This window comes from Netta rufina, assembly GCF_964035555.1.
Source record: "Netta rufina genome assembly, chromosome: W".
In the NCBI taxonomy this organism is placed as follows: domain Eukaryota; kingdom Metazoa; phylum Chordata; class Aves; order Anseriformes; family Anatidae; genus Netta; species Netta rufina.
In genome coordinates this window covers 6,920,450-6,940,766 of record NC_140139.1, presented here as the reverse complement: position 1 = coordinate 6,940,766, position 20,317 = coordinate 6,920,450, and the positions used below count along the sequence as shown (strand labels likewise).

The 20,317-nt window shown below is 46.7% G+C and overlaps 1 protein-coding gene across 1 annotated transcript in view; it reads right to left on the bottom strand.

The window, feature by feature from the left end:
* Positions 1 to 1,765: 1,765 nt before the first annotated feature.
* Positions 1,766 to 20,317, bottom strand: part of LOC311220846 (very low-density lipoprotein receptor-like) — a gene marked incomplete at both ends in the record, with an annotated part of 163,118 nt that continues 144,566 nt past the window's right edge. Inside the window, one exon of the mRNA XM_084304489.1 lies at positions 1,766 to 1,971. Coding sequence (XP_084160615.1) covers positions 1,766 to 1,971 — 206 coding nt within the window. The remainder of the gene's footprint in view (positions 1,972 to 20,317) is intronic.

Here is a 20,317-nt window from a genome sequence, read left to right as displayed (position 1 = left end):
TGTTTATGCATTTGCTAAACATCTTTATCTGGCTTTATTTATTTATTTATTTATTTATTTTTCTTTCCCTTAGTCTATGATCAGAATTTAATTGCAGAATACACAGGAGGAAGCCTTGATTTGTTTTACCCCTTCCAAATCCATGGCAGCTGGTGATTTCACCATTCATGTCACAGGAGCTGGGCCAGCTGCCAGGTTAGCACTGTGTACAGTTTCAGAGAGAGAAACTCAGTTTCCTACATGGTCAGCTCTTAATAAGTATTCATAGGAAATGGCAGGTACTGCCATTATTAATACTTATTTTATACATACATATATATACATACACACACATATATATAAGTATATATATATACTTATTATTAATACTTAATAAGTATTCATAAGAAAAAAGCAGGCAGAAGGAAAACCTACAAGTCCTGTCTTAGTATTTTGGCTGTGTGGGAAACAGAGGTAAGAAAACTGGTCCCAGCATTTAACCATTTGATAGTAAGGAATTATTTGAAAAAAAAATCAACATCCCCAAGTTTCAGATCACAGTGACTCCCTGTCCTGCTTTCAGTTAGGACAGAGTTAATTTTCCTCCTAGTAGCTGGTAGGGTGCTATGTTTTGGATTAGGATGAGAAGAGTGTTGTTAACATGCTGATGTTTTAATTGTCACAGAGCAGTGCTTACACCAAGCCAAGGACTTTTCAGCTTCTCACTCTGTCCTGCCAATGGACAGGCTGGGGGTGCAGCAAGAGCTGGGAGGGGACAGACCCAGGACAGGTGACCCAAACTGGCCAAAGGGGTATTCCATCCCATTTGATGTCATGCTAAACAATATATAGGGGTGGCTAGCCAGGGTGGAGGAGCCGGGCTGCTCGGGGTTAGGCTGGGCATCGGTCAGTGGGTGGTGAGCAATTGCATTGTGCAACACTTGTTTTGTACACATTATTATTAGTAGTACTATTATAATCATTATTGTTATTATTATTTTCCTGTCTTAATAAACTGTTTTTATCTCAACTCACAGGCTTCACTTTCCCGTTTCTCTCCCCCATCCCACAGAGGGAGGGGGGAGGGTGAGTGAACGGGTATGTGGTGTTTAGCTGCCGGCGGGGTTAAACCACAACACTCCCTTAGCACCTGCACCAAGAAGTTATCATCTAGGTGATTTAGGAATCTCCTGGACTTGCTCGTGTTGGCCGTGTGGTAATCCCAGTTGACATCTGGCAAATTGAAGTCCCCCATAAGGACAAGGGGAGTGGATCTCGAGGCATCTCTTAGTTCTGCAAAGAATATTTCATCGGCGTTGTCATCCTGGCCAGGTGGTCTGTAATAGACTCCCACAATGACATCCCCTTTATTTGTTCGTCCCTTAATCCTTACCTGGAGGCTCTCAACTTTGCCATCCCCAACTTGAAGTTCCACACAGTCCAGCCCATGCTTCACATACATCGCCACCCTGCCACCTCGCCTACCCTACCTGTCCCTCCTGAAGAGCCTGTAACCATCTATTGCAACATACCGGCCACAGGACTCATCCCACCAGGCTTCGCTTATGCCAATGATGTTGCAGCAGTGGGACTGGGCCAAGCATCATCCATTTTATTCCTCATACTGTGTGTGTTTGTGTAGAAGCACTTCAAATGCACCTCCCTACACGCAGCACCTCGTGGAGCCAACAGAAGGACCTCACTAGCACACAGTCCCTCTGATTCTAGGGCACCATCCGTTAGCTCTTCATCGGCGGGCCTGGTTTTATCCCATTCCCCTTCGACTCTAGTTTAAAGCCCTATCTATCAGCCCTGATAACTCCTGGGCAAAAATCCTTTTACCCCTCTGAGAGAGGCGCATCCCATCTGGTGCCAGCAGGCCCAGTGTCACGTAGACCTTCCCATGATCAACAAACCCAAAGTTCTGCTGGTTGCACCAGTCCCGAAGCCACGTATTAATGTGAAGAGCCTGCTTGTCAACATCGATCCCCCCTATCAGAAGGACAGAGGCAAACACAACCTGTGCCCCTGAACCTTTAAGTAGTCATCCCAAAGCCCTGAGTCCCTTTAGATCACTCTTGGACTTCTCCTTGCTACTTCGTCATTACCAGCCTGAAAGACCAGTATCAGGTAGTAGTCGGTGGGCCGTACCAGGCGAGTGACTTTCCTAGCAATGTCTCTCACCCAAGCCCCAGGGAGGCAACAGACTTCCCTGTGGGTTGGGTCCCTGTCATGGTTTAACCCGGCCGGCAGCTAAACACCACACAGCCGTTCGCTCACCCTCCCTCCTCCCTCTCTGGGACGGGGGAGAGAAATGGAAAGTGAAGCCCGTGAGTTGAGATAAAGACAGTTTAATAAGACAGGAAAATAATAATAATAATAATAATAATAATACAATGATGATAATAGTACTACTACTAATAATATGTACAAACAAGTGATGCACAATGCAATTGCTCACCACCCGCTGACCGATGCCCAGCCTAACCCCGAGCAGTCCAGCCCCCTCCCCCAGCTAGCCACCCCTATATATTGTTTAGCATGACGTCAGATGGTATGGAATACCCCTTTGGCTAGTTTGGGTCACCTGTCCTGGGTCTGTCCCCTCCCAGCTCTTACTGCACCCCCAGCCTGCCTGTTGGCAGGACAGAGCAAAAGGCTGAGGTGTCCTTGGCTTGGTATAAGCACTGCTCTGCAACAATTAAAACATCGGGGTGTTATCAGCATTCTTCTCATCCTAAGCCAAAACACAGCATTCCACCAACTACCAGGAAGAAAATTAATTCTGTTCTAACTGAAACCAGGACATCTATCCACCCCTTATTCCATACCATTTATGTCATGCTCAGGTTACACTCTTTTCCATACATTCTAATTAGTCACCTATAGTAGTCATGGTAGTGATAACATACAGTATTATATAGTAATTAACATGGTACAATTCAGTTCATGGGCTATTCTCACCCAGTATTAAATCTCCTTGAGGTACACACCGGACCTCCCCATACTTTTGCATCACCCACCAAGTGTATCCAGGTCCCTGAGCGAAAACAATTCCACGAATGGGTTTGCCTTTTCCTGAGGCAGGAGTAGCCCAGACTGTTTTACCCAGCATATTTCTTACATGCACTACAGGAACTTTATCCCCATCTACAGTACGTAACAGGTTTGATTGGGCAGGTCCAGCTCGGTTGGCAGATCCCCTAGTATTGACTAGCCAGGTGGCTTTGCCAAATGCGTATCCCAGTTTTTGAATGTCCCAGGGCCCATTGCTTTCAATGTAGTCTTTAACAGTCCATTGTATCGTTCAACTTTCCCGGAGGCTGGTGCATGATAGGGGATGTGATACACCCACTCAATACCATGCTCTTTGGCCCAAGTGTCTATAAGGTTGTTTCGGAAATGAGTTCCATTGTCTGACTCTATTCTTTCTGGGGTACCATGTCGCCACAGGACTTGCTTTTCAAGGCCCAGGATAGTGTTCCGGGCGGTGGTATGAGGCACAGGATATGTTTCCAGCCATCCGGTGGTTGCTTCCACCATTGTAAGTACATGGCGCTTGCCATTGCGAGTTTGAGGGAGTGTGATGTAATCAATCTGCCTAGGCCTCTCCATATTTATATTTCAGCCATCGTCCTCCATACCAAAGAGGCTTTGACCGTTTGGCTTGCTTGATTGCAGCACATGTTTCACAGTCATGAATAACCTGTGCTATAGCGTCCATGGTCAGGTCCACCCCTTGATCACGAGCCAATCTGTATGTTGCATCTCTACCTTGATGGCCTGAGGTGTCATGGGCCCATCGGGCTATAAATAATTCACCTTTATGCTGCCAATCCAGGTCCACCTGAGCTACTTCAATCTTAGCAGCCTGATCCACCTGCTGGTTGTTCTGATGTTCTTCAGTAGCCCGATTCTTGGGCACATGAGCATCTACGTGACGTACTTTCACAGCCAGGTTCTCTACCCGAGCAGCAATATCTTGCCACAATGCAGCAGCCCAGATGGGTTTGCCCCTACGCTGCCAGTTGTTTTGCTTCCATTGCTGTAACCATCCCCACAGGGCATTTGCTACCATCCATGAATCAGTGTAGAGATAGAGAAATGGCCATTTTTCTCGTTCAGCAATATCTAAAGCCTGCTGAATGTCCTTCACTTCTGCAAACTGACTCGATTCACCTTCTCCCTCAGCAGCTTCTGCAACTCGTCGTGTAGGACTCCATACAGCAGCCTTCCATCTCCGATGCTTCCCCACAATACGACAGGACCCATCAGTGAACAGGGCATATTTCTTTTCATTCTCTGGTAACTGGTTGTACAGTGGGGCTTCTTCAGCACGACCCACCTCCTCCTCTGATGATATCCCAAAGTATTTACCTTCTGGCCAGTCCATAATCACTTCCAATATTCCTGGGCGACTGGGGTTTCCTATTCGAGCCCACTGAGTAATCAGTGCAACCCACTTGCTCCATGTAGCATCAGTTGCATGATGCGTAGAAGAGACCCTTCCCTTGAACATTCAGCCTAGTACCGGCAATCGGGGTGCTAGGAGGAGCTGCGCTTCAGTACCGACCACCTCCGAAGCAGATTGAACTCCTCCATATACTGCCAATATCTCCTTTTCAGTTGGAGTATAGCGGGCCTCAGATCGTCTGTATCCCCGACTCCAAAACCCCAGGGGCCGACCTCGAGTTTCCCCAGGTTCTTTCTGCCAGAGGCTCCAGGTGGGGCCGTTCTCCCCGGCTGCAGTGTAGAGCACATTCTTTACATCTGGTCCTGTTCGAACTGGCCCAAGGGCTACTGCATGGACTATTTCCTGCTTGATTTGTTCAAAGGCTTGTTGTTGTTCAGGGCCCCATTCAAACTCATTCTTCTTACGGGTTACTTGGTAGAGCGGGTTTACAATCAGACTGTAATTTGGGATGTGCATTCTCCAAAACCCCACAACGCCTAGGAAGGTCTGTGTTTCTTTTTTGTTAGTTGGTGGAGACATAGCTGTTATTTTGTTGATCACATCCATTGGGATTTGACGACGTCCATCTTGCCATTTTATTCCTAAAAACTGGATCTCTCGTGCAGGTCCTTTGACTTTATTTTGTTTTATGGCAAAACCGGCTTTCAGAAGGATTTGGACTATTTTCTTCCCTTTCTCGAAAACTTCCTCTGCTGTGTCACCCCACACAATAATGTCATCGATGTACTGCAGGTGTTCAGGAGCTTCCCCCTGCTCCAGCGCAGACTGGATCAGCCCATGGCAAATGGTAGGGCTGTGTTTCCACCCCTGGGGCAGCCGATTCCAAGTATATTGGACTCCCCTCCAAGTGAAGGCAAATTGTGGCCTGCACTCTGCTGCTAAAGGGATGGAGAAAAATGCATTAGCGATATCAATTGTGGCGTACCACTTGGCTGCCTTCGATTCAAGTTCGTACTGAAGTTCCAGCATGTCCGGCACTGCAGCACTCAGTGGTGGCGTCACTTCGTTCAGGCCACGATAGTCCACTGTTAGTCTCCACTCGCCATTAGACTTTCGCACTGGCCATATGGGACTATTGAAAGGTGAATGAGTCTTGCTGATCACTCCTTGGCTCTCCAATTGACGAATTAGCTTATGGATGGGAATCAGGGAGTCCCGGTTAGTGCGATATTGCCGCCGGTGCACAGTTGTGGTAACGATTGGCACTTGCTGTTCTTCGACCCTCAGCAACCCCACAACAGAGGGGTCCTCTGAGAGACCAGGCAAGGTAGATAATTGTTTAATGCCCTCTGTCTCTAAGGCAGCTATACCAAAAGCCCACCGGAACCCTTTTGGGTCCTTGCAATATCCTCTTCTGAGATAGTCTATGCCAAGGATACATGGAGCATCCGGGCCAGTCACAATACGGTGCTTTTCCCACTCATTCCTAGTCAGACTCACTTCAGCCTCCAATACAGTCAACTGCTGAGATCCCCCTGTCACTCCACAAATATAGATGGGCTCTGGCCCTTTATAGCTCGATGGCATTATAGTGCATTGTGCACCGGTGTCTACTAAAGCCTTATACTTCTGTGCGTCTGACGTGCCAGGCCATCGAATCCACACAGTCCAATAAACTCGATTATCCCTTTCCTCCCCCTGGGTGGAGGCAGGCCCCCCCTAATCCTGGTCAGAATCTTCTTCGTTTCTGTGTTTGAAGGACTGTCTGCTGGAAGTTGGAGCAGCAAACTTTTCAGAGAATCCCTTTTTCCTGATTGTTTTCTTTTGCAACTCACGTACCCGTGCCTCTAGGGTCGCGGTAGATTTTCCATCCCATTTTCTCATGTCCTCTCCATGGTCTCGTAAGTAAAACCACAGGGTGGCACGGGGTGAGTACCCACCATATCGTCTTCCTTGTGTGGATGAACGACTACCCCTGATAGCTGAGACACTGCTCTGTACAGGTACGGAGGAGAATAATCTCTCTTCAAGTTGGTGAACCTTTTCAGAAAGTTTCTCCACAGTGTTCTCTTTTGGTCGGTGGACACTGGTTGGTTCAGGTGGGGATGAAGATAGATTCTCTTTAAGTTGGTGGAACTCTTCAGAAAGTTTCTCCACAGCTGAGACGCAGGCCTGTAAGGAAGAGGAGAGACTTTCTTCGTACTGCCGGAGTTGTTTAGCCGCTTCATCCACTGTGGGTTCCTCATCCTCTTTCCAGGCCATTATTGCCAATGAGCTGGCATATGATGATGGTGCACTCCGTACAAACTTCCGCCACATGGGTCGTGTACACCTGACTTCATCTGGATCTTTGGATGTTTGTCTGAGGTCTGGATCCTCATAAATCACTTCCCGTACGGCTAATTCCCTCGGGTACTGGATTCCCTTCTCCATAGTGGTCCACTTGCCTGGTAGACATAAAAGTTCTTCCTTGAAGGGATACCTTTCCCTCACAGCTGAGAGGAGACACCTCCAGAGGCTGTGAGATTGTGCTCCATCTGCAATTGCTTTGTCAATGCCTGCGTCTCTAGCAAGGGATCCCAGTCGCTTGGCTTCCCTGCCGTCTAATTCCACACAATTGTCTCCAGTGTCCCAGCACCGGAGCAGCCAGGTGACAAGCTGCTCACCTATACAGCGACCAAAATCTTTTCACACATCTCGTAACTCATGCTCGTTTAGGCCTAGGGTAGTTACTGTTGATTTTTTGGCATCCTCATCTTCCTCCTGAATCCTTGATGGCCCAGCGTCGTCGTCGTCTCCGTCGTCTCTATACCTAGATTTGGCAGAAGACTCTCTGCGTTCTAAACGACCTGAATCTCTATACCATTTTTTCACCTTCTCTACAGGGGCAGCTTGCACTGCTACTGCTCGTTTCTCTGACCTTGTTACGGGGTCTGCCGCAGAGGCTGGAATACCCTCTGCAGGGTCAACTTGCACTGCTACAGCTCGTTTCTCTGACACTGTTACAGGGTCTGCCACAGAGGTTGGAATACCCTCTGCAGGGTCAACTTGCACTGCTACAGCTCGTTTCTCTGACCCTGTTACAGGGTCTGCCACAGGGGTTGGAATACCCTCTGCAGGGTCAACTTGCACTGCTACAGCTCGTTTCTCTGACCACGTTACAGGGTCTGCCACAGGGGTTGGAATACCCTCTGCTAGGTCAACTTGTACTGCTACAGCTCTTTTCTCTGACCCAGCCACAGGAGCTGGAGCGGCTGTAGGAGCTGGAGCAGCTGCAGGACCGGGAGCTGGAGCGGCTGCAGGAACTGGAGTTGGAGCAGTTGCAGGAGCTGGGACTGGAGTAGCGGCAGGAGCTGGAACTGGAGCAGTTGCAGGAGCTGGAACTGGAGCAGCTGAAGGAGCTGGAACAGGAGTGGCTGCAGAAGCTGGGACTGGAGCGGCTGCAGGAGCTGGGACTGAAGCGGCTGCAGAAGCTTGGACTGGAGCGGCTGCAGAGTCCACCGTAGGGGTCACAGTGGCCGTTGGATCTGTCATGGGACTTGGAGTGGCCGCAGGGTCTGTCACTAAGTTGATAGCAGTATCCATGGCAGCTCGATAGGCATGAGCCAGGCCCCAGCATGTTACAATGATTTGTGTTACTTTGGAACTTCCCGAATCGCGACACCTTTTTTTCAAGCATTCTGCCAGTTTTTTAGGATTTTGCAGTTGTTCAGGGGTGAATTTCCAAAACACTGGGGGTGCCAACTGCTCTAGATGCCTGCCCATATCCTCCCATACTCCCTGCCACCCACAACTATACTGCCTCCGGGCAGCTCTCCGGATGAGCTTCCTAAGTAGTTGTTTAACTTTAAGCAGAACCTGAAGCGCATTCAGGAGGCAGAACAACAAGACTATGCTGGTCTGAGTATCCCAAGGATATTCAATATCTTGGAGAGCTATTGTAATAAACTCGCAGGATAAGAGGGTGGTGAAGGAGAAAGGGAGAGTGATCAAGTAAGAAAAATTATCTTCCCCTTTCCCCTCCACAGACTGACTCCCTAATGAAAAAAGGCAACAGATATAATTGCTAATAGTTTCCAAAATACAATTTCCAAAGTAAAGAATCGAAGATGTTACTGAGTACAAATACCAGGTTAGAGTCATGGCCAGATATTTCATCATCTCATAAGCCACTGATACAACACACAGTACCATAATGGTCTGAAACCAGGGCCCGGAGAGGATAAACAACATGACAGAGAGCACATAAGGAAAATAACGTGCTATAATACTCAATTTGGAAAACAGGCGCAGCACAGTTGAGATTAAAGCAATCAGCATTATGACAAGTGACTATTAAGCAGGTCTAATCCTTACACCAATTTTAGTTTAACACACTCTGGTCAGATCTGCCGTTATCTCAACCTTTCGAGCCCCACGTTGGGCGCCAAAAAGACTGTCGTGGTTTAACCCGGCCGGCAGCTAAACACCACGCAGCCGTTCGCTCACCCTCCCCCCTCCCTCTCTGGGACGGGGGAAAGAAATGGAAAGTGAAGCCCGTGAGTTGAGATAAAGACAGTTTAATAAGACAGGAAAATAATAATAACAATAATAATAATAATAATACAATGATGATAATAGTACTACTACTAATAATATGTACAAACAAGTGATGCACAATGCAATTGCTCACCACCCGCTGACCGATGCCCAGCTTAACCCCGAGCAGTCCGGCCCCCTCCCCCGGCTAGCCACCCCTATATATTGTTTAGCATGACGTCAAATGGGATGGAATACCCCTTTGGCTAGTTTGGGTCACCTGTCCTGGGTCTGTCCCCTCCCAGCTCTTACTGCACCCCCAGCCTGCCTGTTGGCAGGACAGAGCAAAAGGCTGAGGTGTCCTTGGCTTGGTATAAGCACTGCTCTGCAACAATTAAAACATCGGGGTGTTATCAGCACTCTTCTCATCCTAAGCCAAAACACAGCATTCCACCAGCTATTAGGAAGAAAATTAATTCTGTTCTAACTGAAACCAGGACAGTGCCGTCGGCATTTTGGGCCCTCTGTTTCTTTCAAAAGGGAGTCCCCCATGACAGTAACAGAATCACAGAATCACAGAATTTCTAGGTTGATGATACCTCAAGATCATCGAGTCCATCCTCTGACCTAACACCAACAAGTCCTCCACTAAACTATATCACTAAGCTCTACATCTAAACGTCTTTTAAAGACCTCCAGGGATGGTGACTCCACCACTTCCCTGGGCAGCCCATTCCAATGCCTCACAACCCTCTCAGTAAAGAAGTTCTTCCTAACATCCAACCTAAAACACCCCTGGCGCAACTTTAGCCCATTCCCCCTCGTCCTGTCACTAGGCACGTGGGAGAATAGACCAACCCCCACCTTGCTACAGCCTCCCTTAATGTACTTCTAAAGAGTGATAAGGTTGCCCCTGAGCCTCCTTTTCTCCAGGCTGAACAAGCCCAGCTCCCTTAGCCGCTCCTCGTAAGACTTGTTCTCCAGGCCCCTCACCAGCTTCGTCGCCCTTCTCTGGACTCGCTCGAGCACCTCCATGTCCTTCTTGTAGCGAGGGGCCCAAAACTGAACACAGTACTTGAGGTGCGGCCTCACCAGAGCCCAGTACAGGGGGACAATCACTTCCCTAGCCCTGCTGGCCACACTGCTTCTTATACAAGCCAGGATGCTATTGGGCTTCTTGGCCACCTGAGCACACTGCTGTCTCATCTTCAGCTGACTATCAACCAATACTCCCAGGTCCTTCTCCGCCAGGCAGCTTTCCAACCATTCCTCTCCCAGCCTGTAGCTCTGCTTGGGATTGTTGCGCCCCAGGTGCAGGACCCGGCACTTGGCCTTGTTGAACTTCATGCAGTTGACCTCAGCCCATCGGTCCAGCCTATCCAGATCCTCCTGCAGAGCCTTCCTGGCCTCGAGCAGATCGACACAGGCACCTAACTTGGTGTCATCTGCAAACTTACTGAGGGTGCACTCAATGCCCTCATCCAGATCATCGATACAGATATTAAAGAGGACTGGCCCCAGTACCGAGACCTGGAGGACTAGTGACTGGAACCCTTCTTTCTTTCTTTCTCGCTAGAAGATATAGCAATGCGGGGAGTAGGTTGCTTTGCCTTAGGTACCCTCTCCAACTGGGATGGGCGTTTGTCTACATCGTTGTTTTGACTGTCATGTTCTAGAGCTTCATACCTATTATATAAGGGTAGATGGGAAGGTGAGGTGGGCAGGGACAGAGCTCGCCTACCACCCCAGAAACCTGCCTCCATTCCCCCCCTTGGCCTAGGTCCCCTCCTACTGCCTGGTGGGATGGGGGAACTTTTGTCTTCTGTGTAGCAGGAGACACTTGTGCTGTGGCAGGCTCGTGAGTCTGTCTCAGAGAGAGTAGAGTACGCTTCCACCAATTTCCCTCTCTGACTTCCTGATGCTCCTGATCCTGCTCACCTCTTCCCAAAGCTGGTGGATACCATGGCTGGGCTCTTCACGAGCAGGTTACAAGCACTGTTGGGAAAAACTGCTGCAAAAGAGTGGTGAGGGTGCCCTCCCTGCTCGCCCTGCCTGTGGGAACTGCTGCGCCACGCCCTGAGTCACGTGCCACACCTTGCTTGCCCATCCTGTTTGCCATGCTCCTGGTTGCTCACGCTCCCTAGAGGCTGCTTTTGAACGTCAGGGGAGGGGGCAATGCTAGCACCGCCTACAACTCGTCAGCCTCCCTCGTGAGGGCTGACAGGTTCTGGTGGCTCCCTCATCTGCCTCGAGTGGCTTCGATGCCGGAAAAAAAGCCCTCTATCCCCCGCTCCGCTGCAGAATGCGTCTGCCCCGGAGCCGATTGCCTTGGTGAGTGGTGTTTCAACAGGAGACGGTCCTAGATGGGTGTCAGCACGATGGATCCGTGTGGTCTTTATGCCACAGCACATCTCATAGCTCATGCTGGTATAGGTTTCAGGTAGTTATTATTTTTTTTGACATCTTCATCTTCATCCTCTTGTTCCTCTGATGGTCTGGCCTCATCTTCTCCATACCTAGTCTTAGCAGGAGTTTCTCTGCGTTCTAAACAATCTGACTCTCTAAACCATTTTTTCATCTTGGTTACGGGTGCAACTGACACTGGTACAGTTTGTTTCCCTGGCTCTACGCAGTGGACCGTTGTAGGGCTTAGAATGGTCACTCGGCCTGTCTCATGGGCTGAAGTGGCTGCAGGGTCTGTCACTGGGGTTATATTGGCATCGAATGCAGCTTGGTAAGCATAGGCCAAGGCCCAGCATGTTGCAGTGATTTGCGTATCTCTGGTATTGCCAGGATGATGACACACCTTTTTCAGGCATTCTACCAGTTTTTTAGGATTTTGGTTCAGGAGTGAATTTCCAAAGCACTGGAGGTGCCCACTGCTCTAGATGCCTGCCCATATCCTCCCACTCTCCCTGCCACTCATAACTATCCTGCCTCAGGACAGATCTCTGGATGGCACTCTTAAGTATTTGTTTAACCTTAAACAAAACCTGAAGTGCATTCAGGAGACATAACAATAAGGACATGCTAGTCTGAACATCCCAAGGATATCTGAAGTTTTGGAAAGCTACCTTAACTCACCTGGAGGAGAAGAAAGGGGTAGAGGAGAAAGGGAGAGCGAACAAGTGGGTGTATCACATCCCCTATCATGCATCAGCCTCCAGGAAAATCGAGTGATACCATGGACTACACTGAAAGCAATGGGTGCTGGGACATTCAGAAACTGGGATACGCATTTGGCAAAAGCCACCTGGTTAGTCAACACATTAGGGAATCTGCCAACTGAGCTGGACCTGCCCAATCAAATCTGTTACGTACTGTAGAAAGAGACAAAGTCCCTGTAGTGTATGTAAGAAACATGCTGGGGAAGACAGTCTGGGCTACTCCTGCCTCAGGAAAAGGCAAACCAATTTGTGGGATTGCTTTTGCACAGAGACCAGGATGCACTTGGGGGGTAATGCAAAAGAATGGGAAGGTCCGATGTGTACTTCAGGGGGATTTAATATTGGGTGAGAATAGCCCATGAGTTGAATTGTTTTACGTTTATTATCTAATACCGTATGTTCCAAACTATTTGGAACATTGGAAGTCGATTGCCCATGGCCAGTGTTCCCTCTCCTCCAAGCACAAAGGACTAGAAATAAGATAAGAGCCACAGAAAGGGAGGAAAGTGGAACACGAGGCCGGACTGATGATTTAGGAGGTCTTTACCCTTTGAGGGAGGTACCCCTTGGGGGGAACAAGGGGGGAATAGGGTTTGTAGCGGTTCCTTTGAACACGTCAGATGTAAGAAATTTTAAGAAGGAAATGGGAAGCCTTTTAGATGACCCTTTAGGAGTTGCCGAAAAAATTAGACCAGTTCTTAGGTCTGAACATGTATACCTGGGAAGAAATGCAGTCCATATTAGGAATCCTCTTCACAAAGGCGAAAAAAGGAATGATCAGGCAAGCAGGAATGAGACTGTGGGAAAGACAAAATCAGGGAGGTCCTCCAGGGGATGTGAAATGGCCAAATACCAACCCTAACTGGGATCATCAGGCTGCTCAGGGGAGGCAAAATATGAGGGATCTTAGAACCATAATGATACAAGGGATAAAGGAATCAGTTCCAAGGGGACAAAATATAAATAAAGCTTTTAACGAGTGTCAGTGTAGAGACGAATCTCCAAGTGAATGGTTAGACAGGCTGAGAAAAAGCCTTAAGATGTACTCGGGTATAGATCCTGATTCCCCTGCAGGAGGGGCACTGTTGAGAACCCAGTTTATAGCAAAATCCTGGGAAGACATCCGAAAGAAATTGGAGAAACTTGATGATTGGCATGAAAAAGGATTAGAAGAATTATTGAGGGAAGCGCAGAAGGTCTATGTGAGGAGAGATGGGGAAAAACAGAAGGCAAAAGCAAAGATTTTTGTGGCAGCGATAAGGGAAAATCAAAAACCAAGTGGATTGGAAAGCAGGGAAGGATCAGGGAAAAAGCAGGGTGAAAGAGAACCCATGGATAAATGCAAAGGACAACAAGATAGAATCCCTATCTGTTACTATTGTGACAAAAAGGGGCATCATCAGAGGAACTGTAGAAAAAAAAAACAGGATGAAGAAATGTTTAAGGAAGACTAGGGATGCCAGGGGCTATATCTTTTGGGGACCCAAACATCAAATGAGCCTTTGATAAAATTATTAATAGGTCCACAGAAGGAAGAGGTTTATTTTTTGGTAGATACTGGGGCAGAGAAATCAACTATTAGAAAATTACCAAAAGGGGTTAAGGAAGGAAAGAGGAATACCACGGTTGTAGGAGCGGAAGGGGAGCTCTTTAAGATTCCTATATTGGAAAATATAGAAATAGAATCAGAAAAGAAACTGTGTCTCAATGACCTATTGCTGGTGCCTGAAGCTGAGCACAATCTATTAGGAAGGGACTTAATAGTAAGATTAGGGTTGGAAATCAAGAGCCAGGGGGGAGAATTAAAAATTCAGCGATATACCCTAACCCAAGAAGATGAGGGAGAAATAGACTCACAGGTATGGTATCAAGAGGGAGATTCAGGTTATTAAATTAGATATGGAACCCTTGGTAGTAGAAATAGTGGATCTGCAACAGCCAATAAGGATTAGGCAATATCCAATCCCATTGGAGGGGAGAAGAGGACTCAAAACAGTTATAGACAGGTTGCTCCAAAAGGGGATGCTGGACCATGTATGTCCCCACATAGTATCCCCATTTTGCCAGTAAAAATGGCTGATGGATCATATAGGTTGGTTCAGGATCTTAGGGCTGTGAATCAGCGAACCATAACCAATTTCCCAGTGGTGGCAAACCCATATACTTTATTAAACCACCTAACACCTCAGCATAAATGGTATAGTGTAATAGATTTGAAGTACAGATTCAAATCTATCTGGAATAGATTTGCCTGCCCATTAAGTGAAGGGTCGCGGAATTACTTCGCCTTTGAATGGGAAGACCCCGAAACAGGAAGGTGACAACAGCTTAGATGGACTGTACTTCCTCAGGGATTTACTGAATCCCCAAATTTATTTGGCCAAACCTTAGAAAAATTATTACAACTTTTTGAGGTAAAGGGGGAAGTGAAATTGTTGCCATATGTGGAAGACATATTAATAGCGGGGGAGACTGAAAAAGAGACACGGAGAACCACTATTGAATTACCTAATTTCTTAGGGAAAAAAGGGTTGAAGGTCTCAAAAATTAAATTACAATTCATGGAAAAGGAAGTAAGGTACTTAGGACATTTCCTTGTCTTAGCCAAAGAAAGAAAAAATTGGATCCTGACAGGGTATCTGGGATTTTAGCCCTATCATCACCAAAAATGAAGAAGGAAGTGAGGCAACTGCTTGGCCTCTTGGGATATAGTAGACCCTGGATTGAAGGGTTTAGTGAAAAGGCAAAATTTTTATATGAAAAATTGACTGGAGAAAAAAAATTAAGTGGAACGAGGAAGATGAGGAAAAGTTGAGGTTGATCAAGAAAACGTTAATAGAAGCTCCAGTGCTGAGCCTCCCAGATTTAGAAAGACCCTTTTATTTATTTGTAAATGTTTCTAAGCAAAGCACATATGGAGTACTAACTCAAGAATGGGCAGGAATCAAACCTGTGGGATATGGTTCCAAACTATTAGACCCTGTGAGTAGGCGGTGGCCAGTGTGCTTACAGGCAATTGTGGCTACTGCCTTACTGATTGAGGGAGCTAGAAAAGTCACTTTTAGGGCATCTCTGAAGGTATATGCGCCTCTCTCAGAGAGGGGTAAGGATTTTGGCTCAGGAGTTGGCAGGCCTGATAGATAGGGCTTTAAACTAGAGTTGAAGGGGGAAGGGAATAAAACCAGGCATGCCGGTGATGAGCTAAGGGATGGTGCCCTAGAATGAGAGGAACTGTGTGCCAGAGAGGTCCTTCAATCGGCTCCACAAGGTGCTGCGTGTAGGGAGGTGCATTTGAAGTGCTTCTACACAAACACACACAGTATGAGGAATAAAATGGACGAGCTAGAAGTCTTGGCCCAGTCCCACAGCTACGACATCATAGGCATAAGCGAAGCCTGGTGGGATGAGTCCTGTGGCCGGTATGTTGCAATAGATGGTTACAGGCTCTTCAGGAGGGACAGGTAGGGTAGGCGAGGTGGCAGGGTGGCGATGTATGTGAAGCATGGGCTGGACTGTGTGGAACTTCAAGTTGGGGATGGCAAAGTTGAGAGCCTCCAGGTAAGGATTAAGGGACGAACAAATAAAGGGGATGTCATTGTGGGAGTCTATCACAGACCACCTGGCCAGGATGACAATGCCGATGAATTATTTTTTGCAGAACTAAGAGATGCCTCGAGATCAACTCCCCTTGTCCTTATGGGGGACTTCAACTTTCCAGATGTCAACTGGGATCACCACACGGCCGACACAAGCAAATCCAGGAGGTTCACAAAGCACCTAGATGATAACTTCTTGGTGCAGGTGCTAAGGGAGCCAACTAGGAAAGGTGCCCTCCTTGATCTGTTGCTGGAAAACAGAGAGGGTCTTGTGGGGGACATGGCAATTGGCGGCTGTCTCGGTCATAGTGACCATGAAGTGGTTGAGTTTAGAATTTATGGCGACAGAAGGAAAACTGCCACCAAAGCTTCTAACAGGAACCCCTAACAGAACTACAACATAACTGCGTGGAAGTGATTGAATTGCAAACCAAAATCCGACCCGATCTCGAGGAGACAGAATTAGAAACAGGGGAAAAATTTTTTATTGATGGATCATCCAAAGTAGTAGATGGAAAAAGAAGATCAGGGTATGCCATCGTAAATGGGGATATGGTCCTAATAGAATCGGGACCACTCAGCGCTGCCTGGTCCGCTCAAGCATGTGAACCTTATGCATTATTACGAGCCCTAGAACTATTGAAAGGAAAAAGAGGCACTATTTATACAGACTCTAAATATGCCTATGGAATAGTCCACACATTTGGGAAAATTTGGGAAGAAAGGCACCCAGGGAAAAGGGCTGATTCACCAAACTTTAGTTACTCAAATATTGCAGGCATTGAGAGGACCTAGGGAGATTGCTGTGGTACATGTCAGAGGACATCAAAAGGGAACTGGCTTCCACATAAGAGGGAATAACCTAGCGGATAGAGAATCTAGGGAAGCAGCTCTTAGGAAGCATGATGTAGTCCTAACCCTACAAGAAACGGATAACGGAAAAGGAACACAAGAGAAAAAGTATACAGAAGCAGAAATAAAAATCATAAAGACCATAGGAGCAGAACTGAAAGAAGGAAAATGGATTCTGCCTGATGGAAGAGAAATACTGCCAAAGGAACAAACTAGGCGTGTACTTTTATGGTTACACCTACAAACCCATTGGGGAACAAAAGCATTGAGTGATGAATTTCTAAAATGTTATGGGTGTGTAGGAATATATGAGATAGCCAAACAAACCGTCCAAGGATGCTTAATGTGTCAAAAGGTAAATAAGAAGGCGATTAGGCAAGCACCTGCTGGAGGAAGAAGGATTGCATATATATTTGAGAGAATACAGGTGGACTTTACTGAACTACCAAAGAAACAGCTATAAGAACGTCAGAAAAGGGGTGGACGCATGCATCGCGAGTAAAGGGACCCGTAACAGGAACCTGGAAGGTTGAGTCTACTCCTGGACTGAAGTCTACTCCTGACTTCCATCTGAAAGTTAATCTTAAAAGAACTTGAAGTATATCGGGGCATAGCGACCCTTTGGATGATAATTGTATGTATGTTATACCCAAAACATCTTGAATTAAACTGGTCCCGAAAATTTAAAATAATAGGTGAGAAAATTTACCTTTGGTAAAAATTGTAAAGGTAAAAATTGGTTATCTGCTTTGAATCGAGCCCCCGATAACTTGTGGAAAAGCTGGGTTCGGCCAAACTCAGCAAACCGTTCAAAGAAGCTCACATAGAAAGTCACTGCAAATAGGTGCACTGGAGCTGGAAAGAAGCTCAAGCTGAGAGAAGCGGACCCGCACACAACTGCCCCTCACTGGTAAGCAGTTGCGCATTATGGGGAATCATACGTCCTTAGAAACAAAGACTGCCCTGGTAACCTAACAGCTCATTCTCCTTATTAACAATCAGACAGTTTATGATCCTGAAATATGGGACCAAATTGAGGTCAAGGTGTGGGACTCTGCAACTAAAAATGACAAGGTTGCAGTGGGATTGCTCGGCACCTGGCGAGCAATCTCTGAGGCCTTAAAGAGCCATGTGCGACCACAATCAGAAACCTGTGGTTTGCCAGATAGTGAGGGAGCTGCAGGTTCATCCACCGATCCGACTGCTATACCATTGCCCCCCCCCCCCCCCCCCCCGCCCCTACTGCCATCGCAGGCAAAAATTAATGAAGTCATGGAAGATATGGGAGCACTTCAAACAGGATTGCCAACTCCAACTATGCTCCCCCAGTCATGGATGTTAATAGTAATAGACTTAAAGGATTGTTTGTTAAACGTTTGCCTTTTAAAACTTTGCCATGTTTATTTTTCAATTGATACCTTTTCTGATTGTACGTATGTATAGGCATACTTGGGTTTGACATGTAAAAGCAATGTTCTGTATATTTAGAAAGTTCGATGTTAGTGTGTGCATGTTGGTAGAGCGTAGACTCTCTGCACATGGCATGGAAGTTGCTGGGGGGGGTTCTGGTTGAAACTGTTAAAATTTGTTGTTTAATGTTATATGATAATCATATTATTAGAGTGGTTTCAAGGGTTAACGAAACGTGGGAAAAGATGGCCTTGCATGGTTTGGTGTCGATCACGTTTTGTTGCTTTCGGGAACCTTGTGGAGGGCAGAGCATGTGCAGAAGAAGAGGGAGTCGGTCAAAGTCACACCTGCAGTCTGGACCAGATCCAGGAACAAAAGGTTGCTAGCAGGTGGGAACCTGATGGGGGGGAACCGTGAGCCTTCATCCCCATGACCCTCAACGACCAATACCAAGAGACACTGTGCAGGCGCCAAAAGGAGTTTGTGAAAATATAAATTATAGTATGAAGCGGGGATAGGTCATACATATGTATAGGCATACTCGGCTTTCTAATGAATATGTAAAACCAATGTTCTATATATATTTAGAAAGTTCGATGGTTGGGTGTGTGAAATGTGTTCATCTGATTCGTGTCAATATGGAAAAATGCTAGGTCCGCATGATATGATGAAATGTGACCTTCTGTCTCACATACCCTTGTATAAACACAAGTCTAAGAAAAACAGAGTGGTTAATGTATATAGTTCTTGTATCTTGCAAAAGAATGGTCCAGCAATTCGTGTCAATAGGGGATAAAAGAACAAAGGGGTTTCAGAATAACTGCTAACTATTATGACTATTGCATGGGACACTATGCAAGTCTCTGATATCTGGCCAAGAGATTAAGGAGAAGGAAAAAGCTGAAGGACGACTAAAAGACAAAGCTTGCAGGGGACGCTGCACAAGTCTCTGACATCCGGCTGAGATGGACAAAGGATAAGGACAAGGAAAAAGCCTGGGAGGAAGACTACGAGCCTTCAGCACGAGAGACCCCCAGAGGGACCACCGGAGACTGATATGCATGCCCCAGTGGAAGGGTTCAGATTCCGGGAACTAATTATAATAACCCTGTTTGTTTTTGAAGTAGTAATGAATACGTATTAGCCTAGAAACATAAAAACCATCTGCTTGATGTAACTGGTGTGCGTCTTGGTGGAGCAGAGACTCCTGGCACACCCAGCGCTGTTTGCTTACCTCTATTCGTTTAATACATTGTAAACTTTGATTGTAATCCTATTTGGGACATAGCCATTTATTAGAAATGGGGGCTCGTCCAAGAAGGCTTTGGTTCCTGAATTCTGATTTGATCTAGGAGAGGCGCCCCACCATTTGGTGGCTCCTGTTCGAGTCAGGTCAGGACTAATGTCATCTTGAACCTGAATAAAGGTAAGCAAAGATTTTGATTTTTTTATGAGCTCCCTTGCCGGCTGCAGCACTGTATTTTGCCCGTAATTCTGCGCGCAAAGATTCGAACGAAGACGATGGAGTCGTAAGTATTTAAGGCGTATACCGTTCGGTGGGGTGGGATTCGGTTGCCTGTGTAAGAGTGTGACTGAGACGGAACTCAGTTCCAAAGCGAGTGTGGAGGTCTTCTAACCGCGGTTCCAATCTCCCGCGAGGTACTTGGCTGGTGAAGGACCGAAGCGATTCCTATAGGATTCGTGGGTGGGTGATAGGTCCTAAACCCCCTGCAAGACACTCTTACTAAGGTAACCAAGGACTGTGGGAATTGCCATAGTAAAATTCCTAGATGGGTCAGACAAAATCGAGGACCAGAGACCAGAAGAAAGGGAGCAAATTACCAGATATACCACCAGAAAGTCCATTAGGAATAATGATTAGAAATTGGAACAATAGGGGCCCCAGAAAATGAAAGAGTAAATTAAAAAATGTTCCAGTATTATATGATAGAATGACCAAAAGAACCCTTAAGACCCCATGTATTTTGACCGATATTTGGGTCCATGGAGGACTGGGTCTGTCAGGCTTTGAACATTAATGTAAATAGTAGAATACCCATGGATCCGGAAGAGAGCAAGTATGCTGCAGCCTGGTTAGGACTAACGGAATCGCCCGCCACTTGTATATTTAATTTAATTAAGTATTGCAATCAGTGGTGGCCACTATATAAACTAAATGGCCACTTTATGGATCAATCGACTATAACGCTATCTTGCAATTAATGTTTTTTAAGGAGAGAAGGAAAATAGGATGAAATGTAGTATACTGATATGTTGTTTCAGCATCTTAGAGGGAAAAGGAATGGAATTAAGTTGGCCCCTGACTGAGCCTTTGGTGTTGGCATGAGAAAAGTACAGGCTGGAGAAAGATAAAGGAAGGG